Source organism: Malaclemys terrapin, chromosome 1 (assembly GCF_027887155.1).
Source record: "Malaclemys terrapin pileata isolate rMalTer1 chromosome 1, rMalTer1.hap1, whole genome shotgun sequence".
NCBI classification, from domain to species: Eukaryota; Metazoa; Chordata; order Testudines; family Emydidae; genus Malaclemys; species Malaclemys terrapin.
The window spans coordinates 193,897,912-193,912,737 of record NC_071505.1 but is presented as its reverse complement, the minus strand read 5'-3'; the positions used below and the strand labels follow the sequence as shown (position 1 = coordinate 193,912,737).

General features: G+C 41.1%; 2 protein-coding genes across 2 annotated transcripts in view; one reads left to right on the top strand and one right to left on the bottom strand.

Moving 5' to 3' along the window:
- The window catches only part of LCA5L (lebercilin LCA5 like), a 36,775-nt gene extending 32,771 nt beyond the window's left edge, over positions 1–4,004 (top strand). The window contains exon 8 of the mRNA XM_054049293.1: positions 214–4,004. Coding sequence (XP_053905268.1) covers positions 214–992 — 779 coding nt within the window. The 3' untranslated portion in view covers positions 993–4,004. The remainder of the gene's footprint in view (positions 1–213) is intronic.
- GET1 (guided entry of tail-anchored proteins factor 1) lies at positions 3,126–14,825 on the bottom strand. Its single transcript, XM_054049270.1, has 5 exons — positions 14,638–14,825; positions 9,666–9,831; positions 8,287–8,354; positions 7,190–7,304; positions 3,126–4,835 (listed from the first exon to the last, which is right to left on the bottom strand). Exons 1-5 carry the CDS (start codon positions 14,725–14,727, stop codon positions 4,762–4,764), a joined length of 513 nt encoding a protein of 170 aa, XP_053905245.1. The 5' UTR covers positions 14,728–14,825; the 3' UTR covers positions 3,126–4,761.
- Position 14,826: the final 1 nt, after the last annotated feature.

Below are 14,826 nucleotides of genomic sequence, written 5' to 3'. Positions count from 1 at the left end.
TTAGCGTCAGGGTGCTGTACCATCTAGATCTAACAAGTCTTCTGGCATACTCATTAGTGAATAGTATCTTCTTAGTAATCTCATAGAACTGGTGAAATATAAACAAGAATGATGGTATATAGATTTACATAGGTAAAATGTCTTTGCACTATCTAATGCTCTTAAACAATCCCTAAATTAAGAACATTGCTAAATAAAAATATTCCATTGTAGAATTTCTAAGTGATGAAATACAGCTCACAGAAGAAAAAACTCACTTTGAATTTATGGAAAGAAAGAAGAAAAAGAGAGAAGTGCAAGAAAGGAAAGCTGACTTACTGAAAGAAGAACTGGAGAAACTGATGAAAGCAGGACAAACTCGACCTACAAAGGATGTCCCAATAAGGAAGAATAATCAGGAAAAAGTTGTAGCAGAAGAGAATAAAAAGGAGGAAAGAAAAAGTAAACAACCAAGTGACAAAGAAGCAGCGGATGATAAAAGTGTAACTCCAACTCAAAATAACAGAACACCCACTAGACTAAAAAAACAGTATACATTCACAGAAGCCACTGAAAACTTGCATCAGGGGCTTCCTGCATCAGGTCCAGTGTCCAACACAGGCAGCCTCCGCAAAAACAGACAAACAGGTCAGCACCAGAGTGAGACAGCTGAATTGAAGGCAAGAAATTCATTTGGCATATATGAGCCATCATTTGGTAAAGTTACCAAAACAAGGCAGAAAGATGCAGAGGATGGAAGCTATGTTCGTACAACACTAATAGAGAGGAAAAACTCTCTTATGGAAGAACTCTTTGGACCAAGCTATGTCTTAAACAACCATTCAACCCCTAACACAAAAGGGCTTGATAAAGAACAAACAATTGTGGACAATGAAAGGTTACATAATTATACAAGTGAGATTTCAAACACTGATAGTGGTCTGCAATGTGGAGATTCTAAACTTACACTAGGAAAGTCTAAACTAACAACTTCATCCTCAGACATAAAATAGTTTTAATATTCAATTGATGTACAAAGTTAAATTGTTTATCTTTAATCTTAAAATATGCAATATGTTTAACATTTGTTGAAAAGCAGTGTGTTGCCTACCAGTTTTGTTTTTTTGCCTTCATTATTTGTAAGATTTCATTTAAATCTTATTAGAATGTTTACCTGAACCATTCTTCAGCAATAAAACTGAAATGGAATACTCAGTTACAGGAGAGTATTTCTCTACAAGTGCCGTGTCCCAATGCTTATGCATGCTACTCAATTGGTTGAACACTCTTGGGCATATTCGAATGTACCATAATAAAGAATATTAAAACCATGTTTATGCTAGCTGCAGTGAAAGGCTGTCAAGGTTGGAAAGCTGTTGAAGTTGTCTGGAAGAGTAACATTAAAGAAGGGCTTGTGCTACAGAACAGTGAAAAGACAAATAGGATTGAAATACTTGTTGGATTTATGGGGCAAAATTCTGCCCCTATGAAGTCAGTGGGGCCAGGATTTCACACCCGTTTTAAATATTTGTGTAGCTTTTAAATCTGAGCCCCTAAGTCTAGCAAAGCACTTAAGCAGTTTCATAACTTTAAGCACAAGTAGTCCCGGTGACTTCACTATGACTATTCCTGCTTAAAATTATGCAAGTACTTAAGTACTTTAGTGGATCAGGGCCCATATAAAGTGTTTTTTTTAACACTATAAAAGTAATCATATGTAAACTATGTTTTTATCCAATAGTGGCATGACTAAAAACTGAAGGATTTCAGTGATCTTGTGTCAGAATAAGAGAACACATTAATTCAAATTGCTGTGAGTTTAAAGTTGAAATGCTGGGGACAGACAGCAGACCTTTATTGGTGAAAGGTCTTCAGCTCTGGAATTCAATCATCCATAGCATCCACCAATGCTCAAGCAGGACAGGCAGCCTTTAGGGTAAAATGCAAGATCTTTCCCTTCAATCTGGATTTCTATGTGAGATTTTTCAGCTGGCTGAGGTGATTGATTTGCTTTTATGGTCATTATTTGGCCCTGATACAATAAAAGTTAAAGTTCAGTCCTGAAGTATCTTCCAAAATTCAAACAAAATTATATTTTCACCAGTTCCAGAAAGCTCTGAAGCTTCATTCATTGCCACTGAAAGTTAGAATTCCTCAAAGCACCCCATCCCAACCACAGGACTCAGGTGATGAAGTCTGCACTATTTTGCCCATTGAATGTGTTGTTTTGGAAAAGTAGGGAATGTCCACTTCTCAAATAGCCTTGCCTTTGTGCACTGTTTTTTTTTTAAATCTGTAGTCACTTAAAGTAGGATATTTCAGATATGTAGCAAGGGTCAGAAAGGGAAAAAAAAATCTGTCTGATTTAATTTTCAAAAAAGTCAAGGACATTTAAAAACAGAGTGAACATTAATTATCCTGTAACAGATTCTAGTCACTTTTCAGGATTAAGATACCCTGCATGTGTTCACATAAGAGTAATTTTCTTGGCACTTGATAGCTTTTTTCCTAAAGATAAAATACTTTGATTAAACTTTGCAATGAAAAATTTCAAAGATGGTTGGTAGTGTGATCAAAAATGCATGGGGAAAGAATATCTATGAAATGTCAATATTTCTCGTGTGATTATAGCCATACCCAGCATATGGAGCAGTCACATTCAAAAAATACTTAAACCAACAACTTTGTTCACAGTTCTCAGAGCCCAAACTTCATTGCTCTTGCTCTCACAAGGAGTTTGATTAAAGAAATCAATAGGATTACTTGTATGAATAAATAGAGCAAGACTTGGCCTAGTAAGTGTAACCAAAATAGACAACACAAATCTACTGCTAAAGCAGCTTTTCTTTTAGAAAAAGATGCTGCTCCTACTGGTCTTGCTGCTCTTTCACTTCAAAACAAATGAAATGCAAGACTTTTGAGCATCATCAGATGCATCTAGGGGACCAGTGTTAATAGCATGGTTAAAATAATCTACTTTTAGTGCCTCAAAGTTTGTGTATGTAATGCACTGTTTCCTTGTTTATCTCCTTAGGTAGCAACTACCAATTATCTACCAATATAATGCTCATTAATCTTTTCAAAAGTTTTAATTAAAATGAACATGGAAAGAACCACCTTATTTAATGAATAAAGAAACCATGCACAGCGGTCCTCAATTCCTGTATTTTTTTTCTTAGTGCTGCATATTTTATGCATAAATATTAATACTGGCTCAACATAACCAACATAAAAAACAAATTAAAAATATACAAAGAAAAACATTTCATGCACACACACAGAACAGATATCATGACCTTAAGAATTCATTCCTAAACAAAGTGTTCATTTGGGGGAGGGATGAGAATCAGGCACACCCCGCTAGGACTATGAAGGGAACTGAATGTAGTGGAACAGATGCAGGTCCCTTGCACAGGGAAAGCAGGTGAGCCAGGGTTCCTGGAACTTATGCAGGAGTGTTATGTGCCCCTTTCCACATGAGTTTTTTCCATGCCAGTGTAGAGGCATGCAGGGCTTGTGGATCAAGGACTCTGCCAATCCACTGACCACTGGCCTTTCAGGAAAGGAATGACATGGGCAGCAGACAGTGTAGCCAAGCAGTTGCAAAACAGTTTATCACTGTTCGGCAGGCTAGTAGGGAGGCCCTTCCCCTGCAGGACCATATGCATCCAGCCTGTTTACTGTAGCTTAGCACTGGGGAAAAGAGGATTCACTCCAAAAAGTAAAGTTTTTCCTCTGCTAATTATCATTTTCTTCAAGATTTTCTATTACTTTAGAAATCTAAGCCCCTGACTTACTTTTTTACCTTGCAGACTATCTTGGGCTATCCTGGAAGATGACATTACTCATATTTTGAAATGTTAGTGATTGCTCTTCCTTCTGAAGTTTAAACATTTCCTGCTTCTCCTCCTCAACCATGAAACAGGAGGAGACTGGCCACATTGTTCCTTCCCAAGACAGTACAAGTTGAGAGATAGGGGGAAGAGAAGTACTTTGAGAGGGAGAATCAGGTCTGGGGCTAGGAAGAGCCATTTCGGAGAAGAGATATAATACGTTCAAGCAAGTGGGTCTCCATTGTCATTTGGAAGCAGACAGGAACAAGTAACCAGCCACCACATATCTGGCAGTTGAGAGAGGGCCAGGGGACAACTTTAGATTTCAACTAAATCAGCAGTGCATCTTCTAAGACAGCCCACGAATGCTGAAGTCTGCAAGGTAAAGTCAGGAAATCACATTCGAAAATAAACAAGCAGTAAATCTACCTCCCTACTCCACCAAAAGAAAATTATACTTCTCCCAAATAAATAGTAAAGCCCCAAAAGAATCCCCACCCACTCTGTAATTCACCTTAAAAAGCTATAGTTAATCCAGCATTGCAGCTGATTCTCAGTGAAATTGTAGTGACAAATTCTTGTTTCTGCAGTTAACCAGTGTATATACTAGCCATCAACAACAAAACATGAGGCTTTATCAAGAGTAATATTATTCTTTAAAAGTTGTTGACTAAGAACTTGAGGGCTACGTCAAGGGAAGAAGGTATGACCAATAAACCTTATTGATAAATATTCAATTGAAATAATAAAAGATGAACATTAATTCATGCTTAATTATTACACTGTATACAACAATTGCTTCCTTAGATAGAAAGGGCTTTTCTCCCTTTATACACCAGGAGTGAAGTACTTAGGGCAAGCTCTGTATTTTGTCTCTCATAAAAGACTTCAGGACTCCACTTTCTAACTATAATAACGGAAATGCAGTTCAGAATTCTGGGATTCCTTCTCAGCTGAAAGGGTGAAGCATAATGGCCACAACTTTGTTGCAGACCACAAGCCAGCATGTAATTCCAACACCACCTGAGGAGAGAGAAAAGCATCGTATATTATTGTATCAGTAACTCTCAAACACACATCTCTAACTCTGGTAAGTAACTCAGGAAGTTTCAAAAATGAAAATTTTAAGAAATCAAGGGATAAAGTATTTATACCTAATTCTGAGAGAATCTGAAAGTCAGAGAGATGGTACTGAATTAGAGGTACAGTATGTACCAATGCGTGGCATACATATCCTGCAACTTCTAAACATATCTGTTGTGTGATTAGAGATATAACTTTGCTGTTGAAGATAAAGGTGAAGTAGAAAGGGAGCACCAGAGTAGAACCTTCCTTTTAAATTTAAAAAAAATTCAAGGTGAGTAAAAAGAATGTTTCCTGAAAATGCTCTATTTTTTTTAAAGCAATGTTTTAAATATGCATACCCAGGAAAAAAAACTATTAACTCTGTCACTACTGGACCCTCCCTCCAGATACTCTTGTGCTACTGTTTTAAATGGCCTTCCCACTAAAACCAACAGTGTTGACATATAGTAGTTATGTTTGGCAGAATAGAGTGCTTCCAGACTGAAGTACACCAGGAAGTTCAGCAACAATAAAGTGGTAAATAAAACAAAAAGGGAAATATGATTCTTCTTAAAAATTAAGTATTTCAAAACTAAAGAGAATTGTTTCCAAGTGAATGTACAGCTGCACACAAGTTTTTTTTTAAAAAAGTGTCAAATTCTTAGAAAGTAGAACAGTAATTTTTAACCAAAAGCTGCTTGACACTGACCAATCACATCCCACAATTCACTTTAGGCTGGCAAAGCAAAATAAAAAACAAAGGGAAAAAGTCTGGATGAGCTTTTAGTTCATCATGTGGTTTAGCATCTCTTTTTGTAAGTTTCTGCATTTTTATGCTACCTCAATTCAGTATCATGTTTAAAAAATGAAAATTATTTCCTTGGGCTAGAGGTGGAGAAACTATTCTTTTCAATGGTTTTAAATGTCTCTGTACTGGGAGCAGCATAATTTAGAAGCATTTTCAAGAGCAATAGCCTTCCCTCATGATTATCAACTAAGACAAAAGAAGAGGATGAGAGAGATAATTGAACAGAACTGTTCAAAGCTTTATGTATTGTTTAAGTAAATGCCTTTCAAGGACTAATCCTTCCCAGCACCATAGAAACACAGTCCTGTCTCGGCAAGTTATCATGGTGAATAGGGACCATGCTCAAGAAAGCTTTTAAGTGTTAAAAAGATAGCAACATAATTTAGAATCCTTTGAAGAGGACACGATTGGCACATACAGGCTTAAAATAAAACCTGTCACCTGTGTTTTAGCTTATGGACGGACGGACGGACACACACACACACACGTTACACTGTCCTTGCAATCTGCCTGTCTGCTCAGCTCGTCAGTATACAGTAGTCAGGGTCTCCATTCAGAAACATGGATCTAAGACCTGAGAGAAACCCTGAATCTTGAATTTACTGTTAGGTAGTGCTGGAGAAAAGTTCCATTTTTTTACCCTTCTGTTGAAGTTCTTGTTTTCAAAATGATAGATTTTCAAGGATCAGGAAGACAATGTGGAAAGATATAGTATTTTTAAGGTAGGCAAAAGTTTAGACTTGATACGTTGTAAACTGTCTAAAACCACCTTGCCAAGGTCTCTCACTAAACACCAAATCCTTCAAAGTCAATGTAAAGCTCTCATTGACTTCAATGGAAGTGGGCCCTGGAGCATTAATTTTCTAAATTCATTTCAAATCACTTTATATATGACCTGTACATGATTACTCTAATCAAATGTGAGGTTTTGGCTTTTGTTAGTATAAAATTGATCTCTAATTTATTTTCCCTACATAAATTCCTTTCAACATCTTTTTAGTTTTAACATAATAAAGGAAACACATGCAGTTTATCTCAGAAGCAAATGCAGGGTTCTGCTAATGGCCCAGAAAGGAATATCCCAAATGGAAATACGAGACCAGACATCCAGGAAGGCTTCAGGAATTGCTTAAACTTACTTCAGTAAAAAAATTAAAACCAAGAAGGGAAACACTACAATGCATTTCTGCGTATAGGCCCCCATGCAGCCTAATCATGTTTCCTTCAGCAAAGGAAGCTGAGAGCAGGCTGTTCCTTCTCTGATCACTTTTTTCAAATTTCCCATAACGTGAAAGAGGCCTTCATTTTTTATGTTATTTAATATTAAAATTGCAGTAGGGCCCAGAAGCCTGATCAGTAAAGACTAGTTTAAAATTCTCTTTGTTATTAGAAAGATAGGTAAGGAAAGCATTTTTATCCTCCATGTGCCCTTTCTCGTTACACTATTGAACTCCACATACACTTGGAGAGAAGAGAAATGTATACTACTTATACACAATCTTACCTGCCACTCCAGTAGGAAAGGCTACTAAACGCTCCAATGGGGCTAGCCATTTGCTTGGAAGCACAGTAACTGGCTCAGAATAATATTTCCAAATTAGTGAGATCATCAAAGCAGCCTGGAATGGAAATTCTCATTAGCCAGGAAAATAACACATAAAAAAGTATGTTCAAATTTCTATTTTGTGGCAGTAAATTAAAATAGGAATAATTATGAAGTGCGGCTAAACTTACAAATATAAGAGTGTGCCCATATAACTACAAAAAGTTGTTACAATCTGGATGCTACTTACATCATCTTAACTATACACACAATATTAAAATATCAGCATCAGTTTCAAGGAAAATTTCAGTCCAAACAGTTGAAGTCTGGCAAAGTTATACGCAACTGAAAACAGGGTCTTATAACTGTAAATGTAAAGCAACCTTAACAACAGGCAGGGCTACCAGCCCAGCTTACAAAGATAGATAGCACCTATCATCCTGGGCACCAGTTGCCTCTGACATAAACAACAGAGCAATGTCTCCCACCAAAGCCGGAAAACAGCAGACCAGACATTAAATCAAACTCAAAAATCCCTTCTCCCCACAAATACCACCCCCCTTTCCCTCCCCTCCCTCCTCCCCCTCCCCTCCCCACATCAGCAATAACCTCCATCCCTGGAAATAAGTATTTTACTGATGATAGCGTTTGCCATGCTACATATAGTCAGAATGTCAGATGCACGTCTATGGCTTTGTCTACATTAGCACTTTTGTCAGCAAAACTTTTGTCGGTCAGGGCGTGGAAAAAAACAAAAACAAAACACCCCTGACCAACATAAGTTTCACCAACAAACGCGCCGACGTGAACAGTTGCTTCCACCAACACAGCTACCGCAGCTCATGGGGGGTGGTTTAATTAGCCTGGTGAGATAGCTCTCTCCCGCCGGCATAGAGAGGCTGCACTTGTGAGAGAGCTGCAGTGGTACAGCTGTGCCACTGTTAGCTCCGTAGTGTAGACATAGCGGAAGTATTAGCCAAAGCTGCAGAATGGTAAAATATCATTGTAAATATTTGTTTTAATGATCTGTATTCCATCGTAATCAAGTGTTCACTTACTTGTAGAATGTAGAATACAATATTTATCACCCACTTTATTTTGGCTAATTGAGCAGTTCGTGCTTTCACTGTGAAAATAAAAGAAATATTGCCATCTGTATTATTTATATAACAGTAAAGTGCTTACCTCAAACTGGTGAATTATTAATATTTCACTTTCCAAATGAAAATATTCTGCTCAAAGATTAGACTCCTATTTATGTGCTGTCACTGGCAATTTATTATTGGAAAACATAGGCATTCTTTTCATCACCCAAAATATCAGTGTATGCTACAGAGTATCCCTCTGTGAGTAAGATGCTACCTACTTCCTTACTCAAAGCTACTCCGGGGAATGTTTGAAATAGTTGTTCACTAGACAAAGAAATGTCATGGTTAACCAAGAGTTCTATCCCCAACCAAAAGGAATCTCTACAGCTGCTGACCTATGAAAACTTACGTTGGACTAAACACAAACGAGAGTACTCTCTATTCCATAGGGGTAGTGCAATCTCTTTAGCGGACACAGAGTATCGCATTAGGCATTCTATCACTGCCTTTTTTTAACCATTCGGGCTCACGGGAATGTTGTCAAGAATACTTTCTTGCCCAGCTGAATGGATCTCATTCAGAATGAAAAATCATTTTAGTGTGACTATTCCAAATAGTTACATCTGACAAGAATGACTGTTTTTCCAATTTGATTTTCAACCGCTGTGGTGCTTCAGAGCAATATAAAGGAATCCATCCAAAAAAATATATCTTTAAACATGGTGGCCCAGCAGCCAAAAGCTTTATTAAACAGCTTTGTAGAGACAATGCACTGTAGTTTTACCAAGAGGTAAATTAGGTGAGGTCAACCACAGGCAGGAGACACAGCACTGACCTTGTCTAATTAGCTTGTGGTAAAATCTTCAGTCAGTGCCTTGTCTCCATTAGGACTTTACAAAGGGATTGTAACATGCATTAATTATCCTGCTGTAGAAAAAAAACAAACACCTTTTTGCAACCAAGACATAGCGTTAGTGGCTCACTTTCATGTCTTAAAGACACACTGCTATTTTGACTTGAACTCAAAAAGTCTAGGTGTACTGACTGACCGGACTGTTTCTTCAGACAGAAAATGAAAACTTGCCTTCTGCCTCAGTTTCCTTGTGAATTCCTCTGAAAGGTACTTATATTCCCACCCCTTTAGTATTATGTACAACAGAAACAAAAACAATATTAATAAAACCCTCAAACTTAAAAACAAAACAAAAAACAAGAGAGAGCACTGGATAGGGATAAAGAAAAATGTGAAAGGCTCTACAGATAAGGTCAAATACAGTCAAAATAAAAACATACTTGGAAAAAGATGTGTTTTTAGGTAAACTGAACAAGTGGCAAATATTGCACTCTACCATGAGTTTTAAGTTTGTCAGTCATTTTGTTAATCTTTCTTTCCAGCCGGGCATATCTAGCAAACTCATCCATCATACTAATGGTTGAGAGTTCTTGCTTCATGTTCTGAATGTCGGCTCTCATCTGGGACTCCTGCTCTGCATCCTTTTGTAGCAATCTGGATATCTACAAAAAAAAGGAACTCGATCAGCTATTTAGTCAGAATTTAGTATATATTTATTTTCTTAAATATATAAAGAGCAAATACCATACTTTCTATATACTGGTACAATTTAAAAATTATACCACAGAATACATGTACAATATCAACCATAGGAATCAACAACCTCACAGAACAAATTAATCTCTCTTTACTCCCACCCCTCAGAAAAATCTTGATTAAATAAATACGAGGCTGCATAGCCTCAATGTCAACAAATTCTGGTTCTTTGTTAAGCTGTGAAATGGAGTTTGAGTGTTGAGGGCCAGTCACTAAGGGCTTGTCTACACTTAAAATGCTGCTGTAGCACATCAGTGAAGATGCTACCTACACTATTTGGAGGGGTTCTTCTGTTGGCATAGATAATCCACCTCCCCAAGAGGCAATAGCTAGGTTGATGGGAGAATTCTCCCACCAACCTAGCATTGTCTACACTGTGGGCTAGGTCGGTTTAACTGCTTCATTCAGGGCTGTGGATTTTTCACACCCCTGAGTGACAGTTACACCGACCTAATTTCACAGCTCATCTTATTCTCTAGTAGTCAGAGATTGGCTTAACCCCTGAAGCATGACATTTAATATCCCTTCCAAAATTTTTGTTACCTTTAAGTATTACAATTCTGATATCCTTGATATCCATATAAATGGCTAGGTCCTTCTTTGAATCTTGCTAAATTCTTGGTCTCAGCAACTTCTTGTGACAATGAGTTTCATTCTTTAATTACATATTGTGTGAAAAAATATTTCCTTTTTACCTGTTTTAATTTGCTAACTTTTAATTTCATTGACTGTGCCCTTGTCTGGTATTATGAGACAGGGAGAACAGACACTCCAAAGCTTTCTCTATACTGATCATTATTTTATAAACTGGTATCATCGCCCCTCTGATTTGTCTCTTTCTACGCTAAACAATCCCCATCTCTTCAAACTCTCTTCACATAAGTGTTTCCATGCCCCTAATAATCTTGTCTTCTCTAAATTCCCTCTATTTCTGCAATATTGTTTTTAAGATGGGGTGAACAGTACTGCAGTGCTCCAGCTGAGGTGCACCACTGATTTATACATTTTCCAATTTATTTGCCATTCCATCCCCTGTGCATCTTAACATCTTGTTAAGGTGGGATTTTTGTTTTTGTTTTTAATAAACACAGTGCAAGAGGTGCATTGAGCTGGCTACTATAAACCCTAGATCACTTTCCTGAGCTGATATAATTAACTTCCACCTCACAAAATTCTATGAGTAGTTGAATTTTTTCCCTCCAATGAGCATTACCTTGCATTTACTGACTTTTGTAAAGAACCCAGGAGGAAAAGAAAGAGGAAAGGATATGGCTGATAAAAGTGCACAGGCTAAAGGAGGGTCAGAGAGGACCAGCATGAAACCTAGTGGGGCATCTAAAGAAGCTGAGTGCTGCAGTTACAATTTCTGGGATAGTAGTACTCTACATTAAGACAAATGTGTACAGGTTCTTTATTTTAAACTCTTTTTACTTTTTTCCAACTACTAAATAAAAATATTTTGTCTATAAGTCAATATCCCTGGTCACAGGTTCCTGAAAGGAGAAAACACAAGTGTCCAAAACCAAGTCAACCTTCAGTAATAAGTGGTTGATAGGCATGGAGTAGCATACCTGGCTCCCTATCTAAAAGTAGAATTGTTTGATTCCATCCCAAAACAGGAGAGGACAAAAAGCCTAACACTTCAGGGGGGCAGGTCACTCAGACAACAAAAAGAAAACAGAGTTGCAACTAGTAATGACAACACTGATCTGAGTTTTTTTACTTATATAGTTCGTTGTTTTTTCTAAAATAATTTCAGTATACCTCTTTAAGTGTTCCATTACTTAGTTATCCTGAGATATACTGTAAGAATGGGCTTGGAGGGAAAAAGATTTTGCAGTGTATCACTTGCTCAAAGAAAAATAAACAATCTCTCTGCCTAACTTAAAATGAGAATCCACAATCTGAATTTTGGTTTATATGGACTTATTCTAGTTTAGAGCAGTGGTCTCCAACCTTTTTACGCACAAGATCACTTTTTGAATTTAAGTGCAACCTAGCATCTACCCCGCCCCGCTCAGTCCCTCCCCCCCCCCGCTCTCTCCGTCCCTCACACACTTTCACGGGGCTGAGGCAGAGGTTCGGGAGGGGGTGCGGGCTCTGGGCTGGGGCCGAGGGGTTCGGAGTGTGGGAGAGGGCTCTGGGCTGAGCCTCGGGAAGGGGGTTGGGGTGCAAGCTCTGGGAGGGAGTTGGGGTGCAGGAGGGGGCTCCGGGCTGAGGCACAGTGTCAGGGTGCAGGAGGGGGTACAGGGTGCTGACTTCAGGAGGGGGCTCTGGGCTGGGCTGTAGGCTCCCGCCGGGCGGCACTTACCTTGGTAGGTGACGCAGCGGAGCTAAGGCAGGATCCCTGCCTGCCCCAGCCCCATGTGACTCCTGGAAGGGGCCAACATGCCCCTGCGGCCCCTGGGGGGAGGAGGGGGCCACATGTCTCCGTGCGCTGCCCCTCTGCAGGCACCACCCCTGGAGGTCTCATTGGCCACTGTTCCTGGCCAATGGGAGCTGCAGGGGCGGTGCTTGCAGGTAGGAGCAACACACAGAGACCCCTGGCCCTCCCCAGGGCCGTGCTGTCCACTTCCAAGTGGCATGGGGCTGGAGCAGGCAGGGAGCCTGCCTTAGCAGCAGCCCTGCTATATCACCAGACTTTCAATGGCCGGAGATCATGATTGATTGTCAAAGTCTCCAGGATCTACCAGTCGATTGTGATCAACCGGTTGGTGACCACTGCTCTAGAGTTTCTAAAGATTTCTGAACTATTGTCGATAAAATAGAGCTGTTATGACTTTCAGTAACATGATAATGCTGAATAGCTACTTCAAAAGGGATGTTGTTAATATTTAAGGTAAAGATTTTCTCACGGTTATTTTTAGTAAGTCACAGAAAGGTTGTGAGCAATAAAGAAATTAATGGAAGCTCATGATTTGTCTGACTTTTACTAAAAATAATGGGGATGGGGCTTGACGGTTGAATAACTGAATACAGACGACAAAAAAAGATTCAAGAAATGTTTTTTGACAAATAGATTCCTTACTGGGAAAATTAATTAACACAATATAATCACACCAGTTCCAATTCTTTTGGAAATTTATTTCAAAATGCCTGTCAGCAAGTATGTCTATAACAATACAGACAAAAAAAAGATTCAAGGAATTTTTTTTTAAAAATAAATTCCTTACTAGACAAATGAATACAGAACTCTGAGTAATAATTCATTTAAACTACAATACAAAATCGTATTTCCCGCACTTCTCGGAAGCGGTGCAAAGACTTGGGGGAGTCAGGGATAATGGAGGAGCTGAAAGAGAGGGAAGTAATTGCTGGGAAGGAGCCTGGCAGTGAGGAGGGTTGGTGGGTGTGGATGAGAGAAGTATGGAACAGTTGTGGTTTTTGGGGGGAGATTTTTAGGGATCTGAAGAGCCTCCCCCATGCAGACCCTGGCTGACCCCTAGCCTCTCTCATTCGGTCAGGCACATCTGCCCCAGTCCCTATGTGTCCCTGCATCGCATCCCCTCCCCAAATGTCCCTGCACCCCCTCCCATTCAGCCCCCATCCAGATGTCCCCCCCACTAGTCCTTCTGAACCCATCTATGTGACCCCCCCTAGCATCCCAACCTCCTCCCCCCCCTTGTCTGTCCCCATATCCCATGCCTCCTCACCTGGCCCAATGGGCAGAGCCAGGCTTGCTGAGCCAACGGCCCTCTAGTCTAGTGCCATAGCAGCCCCGGTGGGCGAAAGGTGTACCTGCAGCACCTGCCCAGCAGAATGTATTTTTTGCAGAGAAAAAAAATTATGTGGGGGAAATGAATTCTACACGTGCACAGAATCCCCCCCAAGAGTACAATAGGTTCAATGTATGTGATTTTATGGATGAGGTTGTGGGAGGAGTACAATCTGTGGCTGGACACAAGACAGTGATGTATATAGGGTGACCAGACAGCAAGTGTGAAAAATCAGGATGGGGGTAATAGCCTATATAAGGAGAAGGCCCAAATTAGGACTATCCCTATAAAATGTAACATATGAGGCCTCTGGGTCACTAAGCGCCACCAGGGAATGTCTGGGGTGGGGGAAGTGTCAGTTTTTCGGGGACTCGAAATGAGCTTCTCCGTTGGGTTTCCTGACAGTTGATGAAGTCCTTAACCGAGCCGGAGCTGCGGCGAGTGGCTTTTCCTGCAGAGGCCTTTAACGAGCACCTGCCACTGGAACAGGGCCCTTGGCCTCAAGGAGCCGGGTACAATTTCCAAGCGCAAAGCCGGCAGTGGCAGCACTCGCCCGAGGCCGGGGCACAGAAAACCCGGGGTGGGACGAAGCGCTTTACAGCCTTGAGTCATGACGGCCTGGATCGGGCCGAGCTCGGCGCGCGACAGCGGCGCAGGCCGGGCCTTTGCCAGCCAGTCCCCGGGGCCCAGCCTGGGCTCAGGAGACAGCGGCTCAGCTTCGCGCCCGCCCAGGCTCCCTGCGCTCGTGCCCCAGCCCGGCCGCCCCAGGCTCCCGAGAAGACGCGCACCGCAGCCGGGCGGCGCCGGGCAGAGCCACGCGGGGCTGCGGTCCCTGAAAGAGGAAAACATCGGGCCGCGCCAGGCCCGCAGCGCGCCCCGGGGCCTCCGCGCCAGGGTCTCTGGGGTCCGAGCCGCCCGCCGGGCGCTTACGGCCACTGTCGCGAGCGGGGCCTGACGGTTGCTAAGGAGGGAGCCCGGCGCGCTGACGTCACTTACGATGGAGGAGCAGGAGGGCAGGAGGATTTTGAGAAGGTTGCACAGAAACACCGAGCTCAGCACGAGCAGCCACGCGCCGCTCTCCGCCATCACCCACCCACCCCCTCGCAGCCGCCACCGAACTACCGTTACAACGCGCACGCGGCCGCCATTAACCAGCTGGACGCCTCCGCCTCCTGGCACTGCGCA

Bases quoted from the DNA above. Each gene is read 5' to 3' on its own strand.
- GET1 (XM_054049270.1), bottom strand. From the start codon at position 14,727: ATGGCGGAGAGCGGCGCGTGGCTGCTCGTGCTGAGCTCGGTGTTTCTG. The intron at 9,832-14,637 runs GTAAGTGACGTC...TTTTTTTTGTAG, and splicing joins TGCCCTCCTGCTCCTCCATC to ATATCCAGATTGCTACAAAA. The intron at 4,836-7,189 runs GTAAGATTGTGT...CTCTCTCCTCAG, and splicing joins CTTTCCTACTGGAGTGGCAG to GTGGTGTTGGAATTACATGC.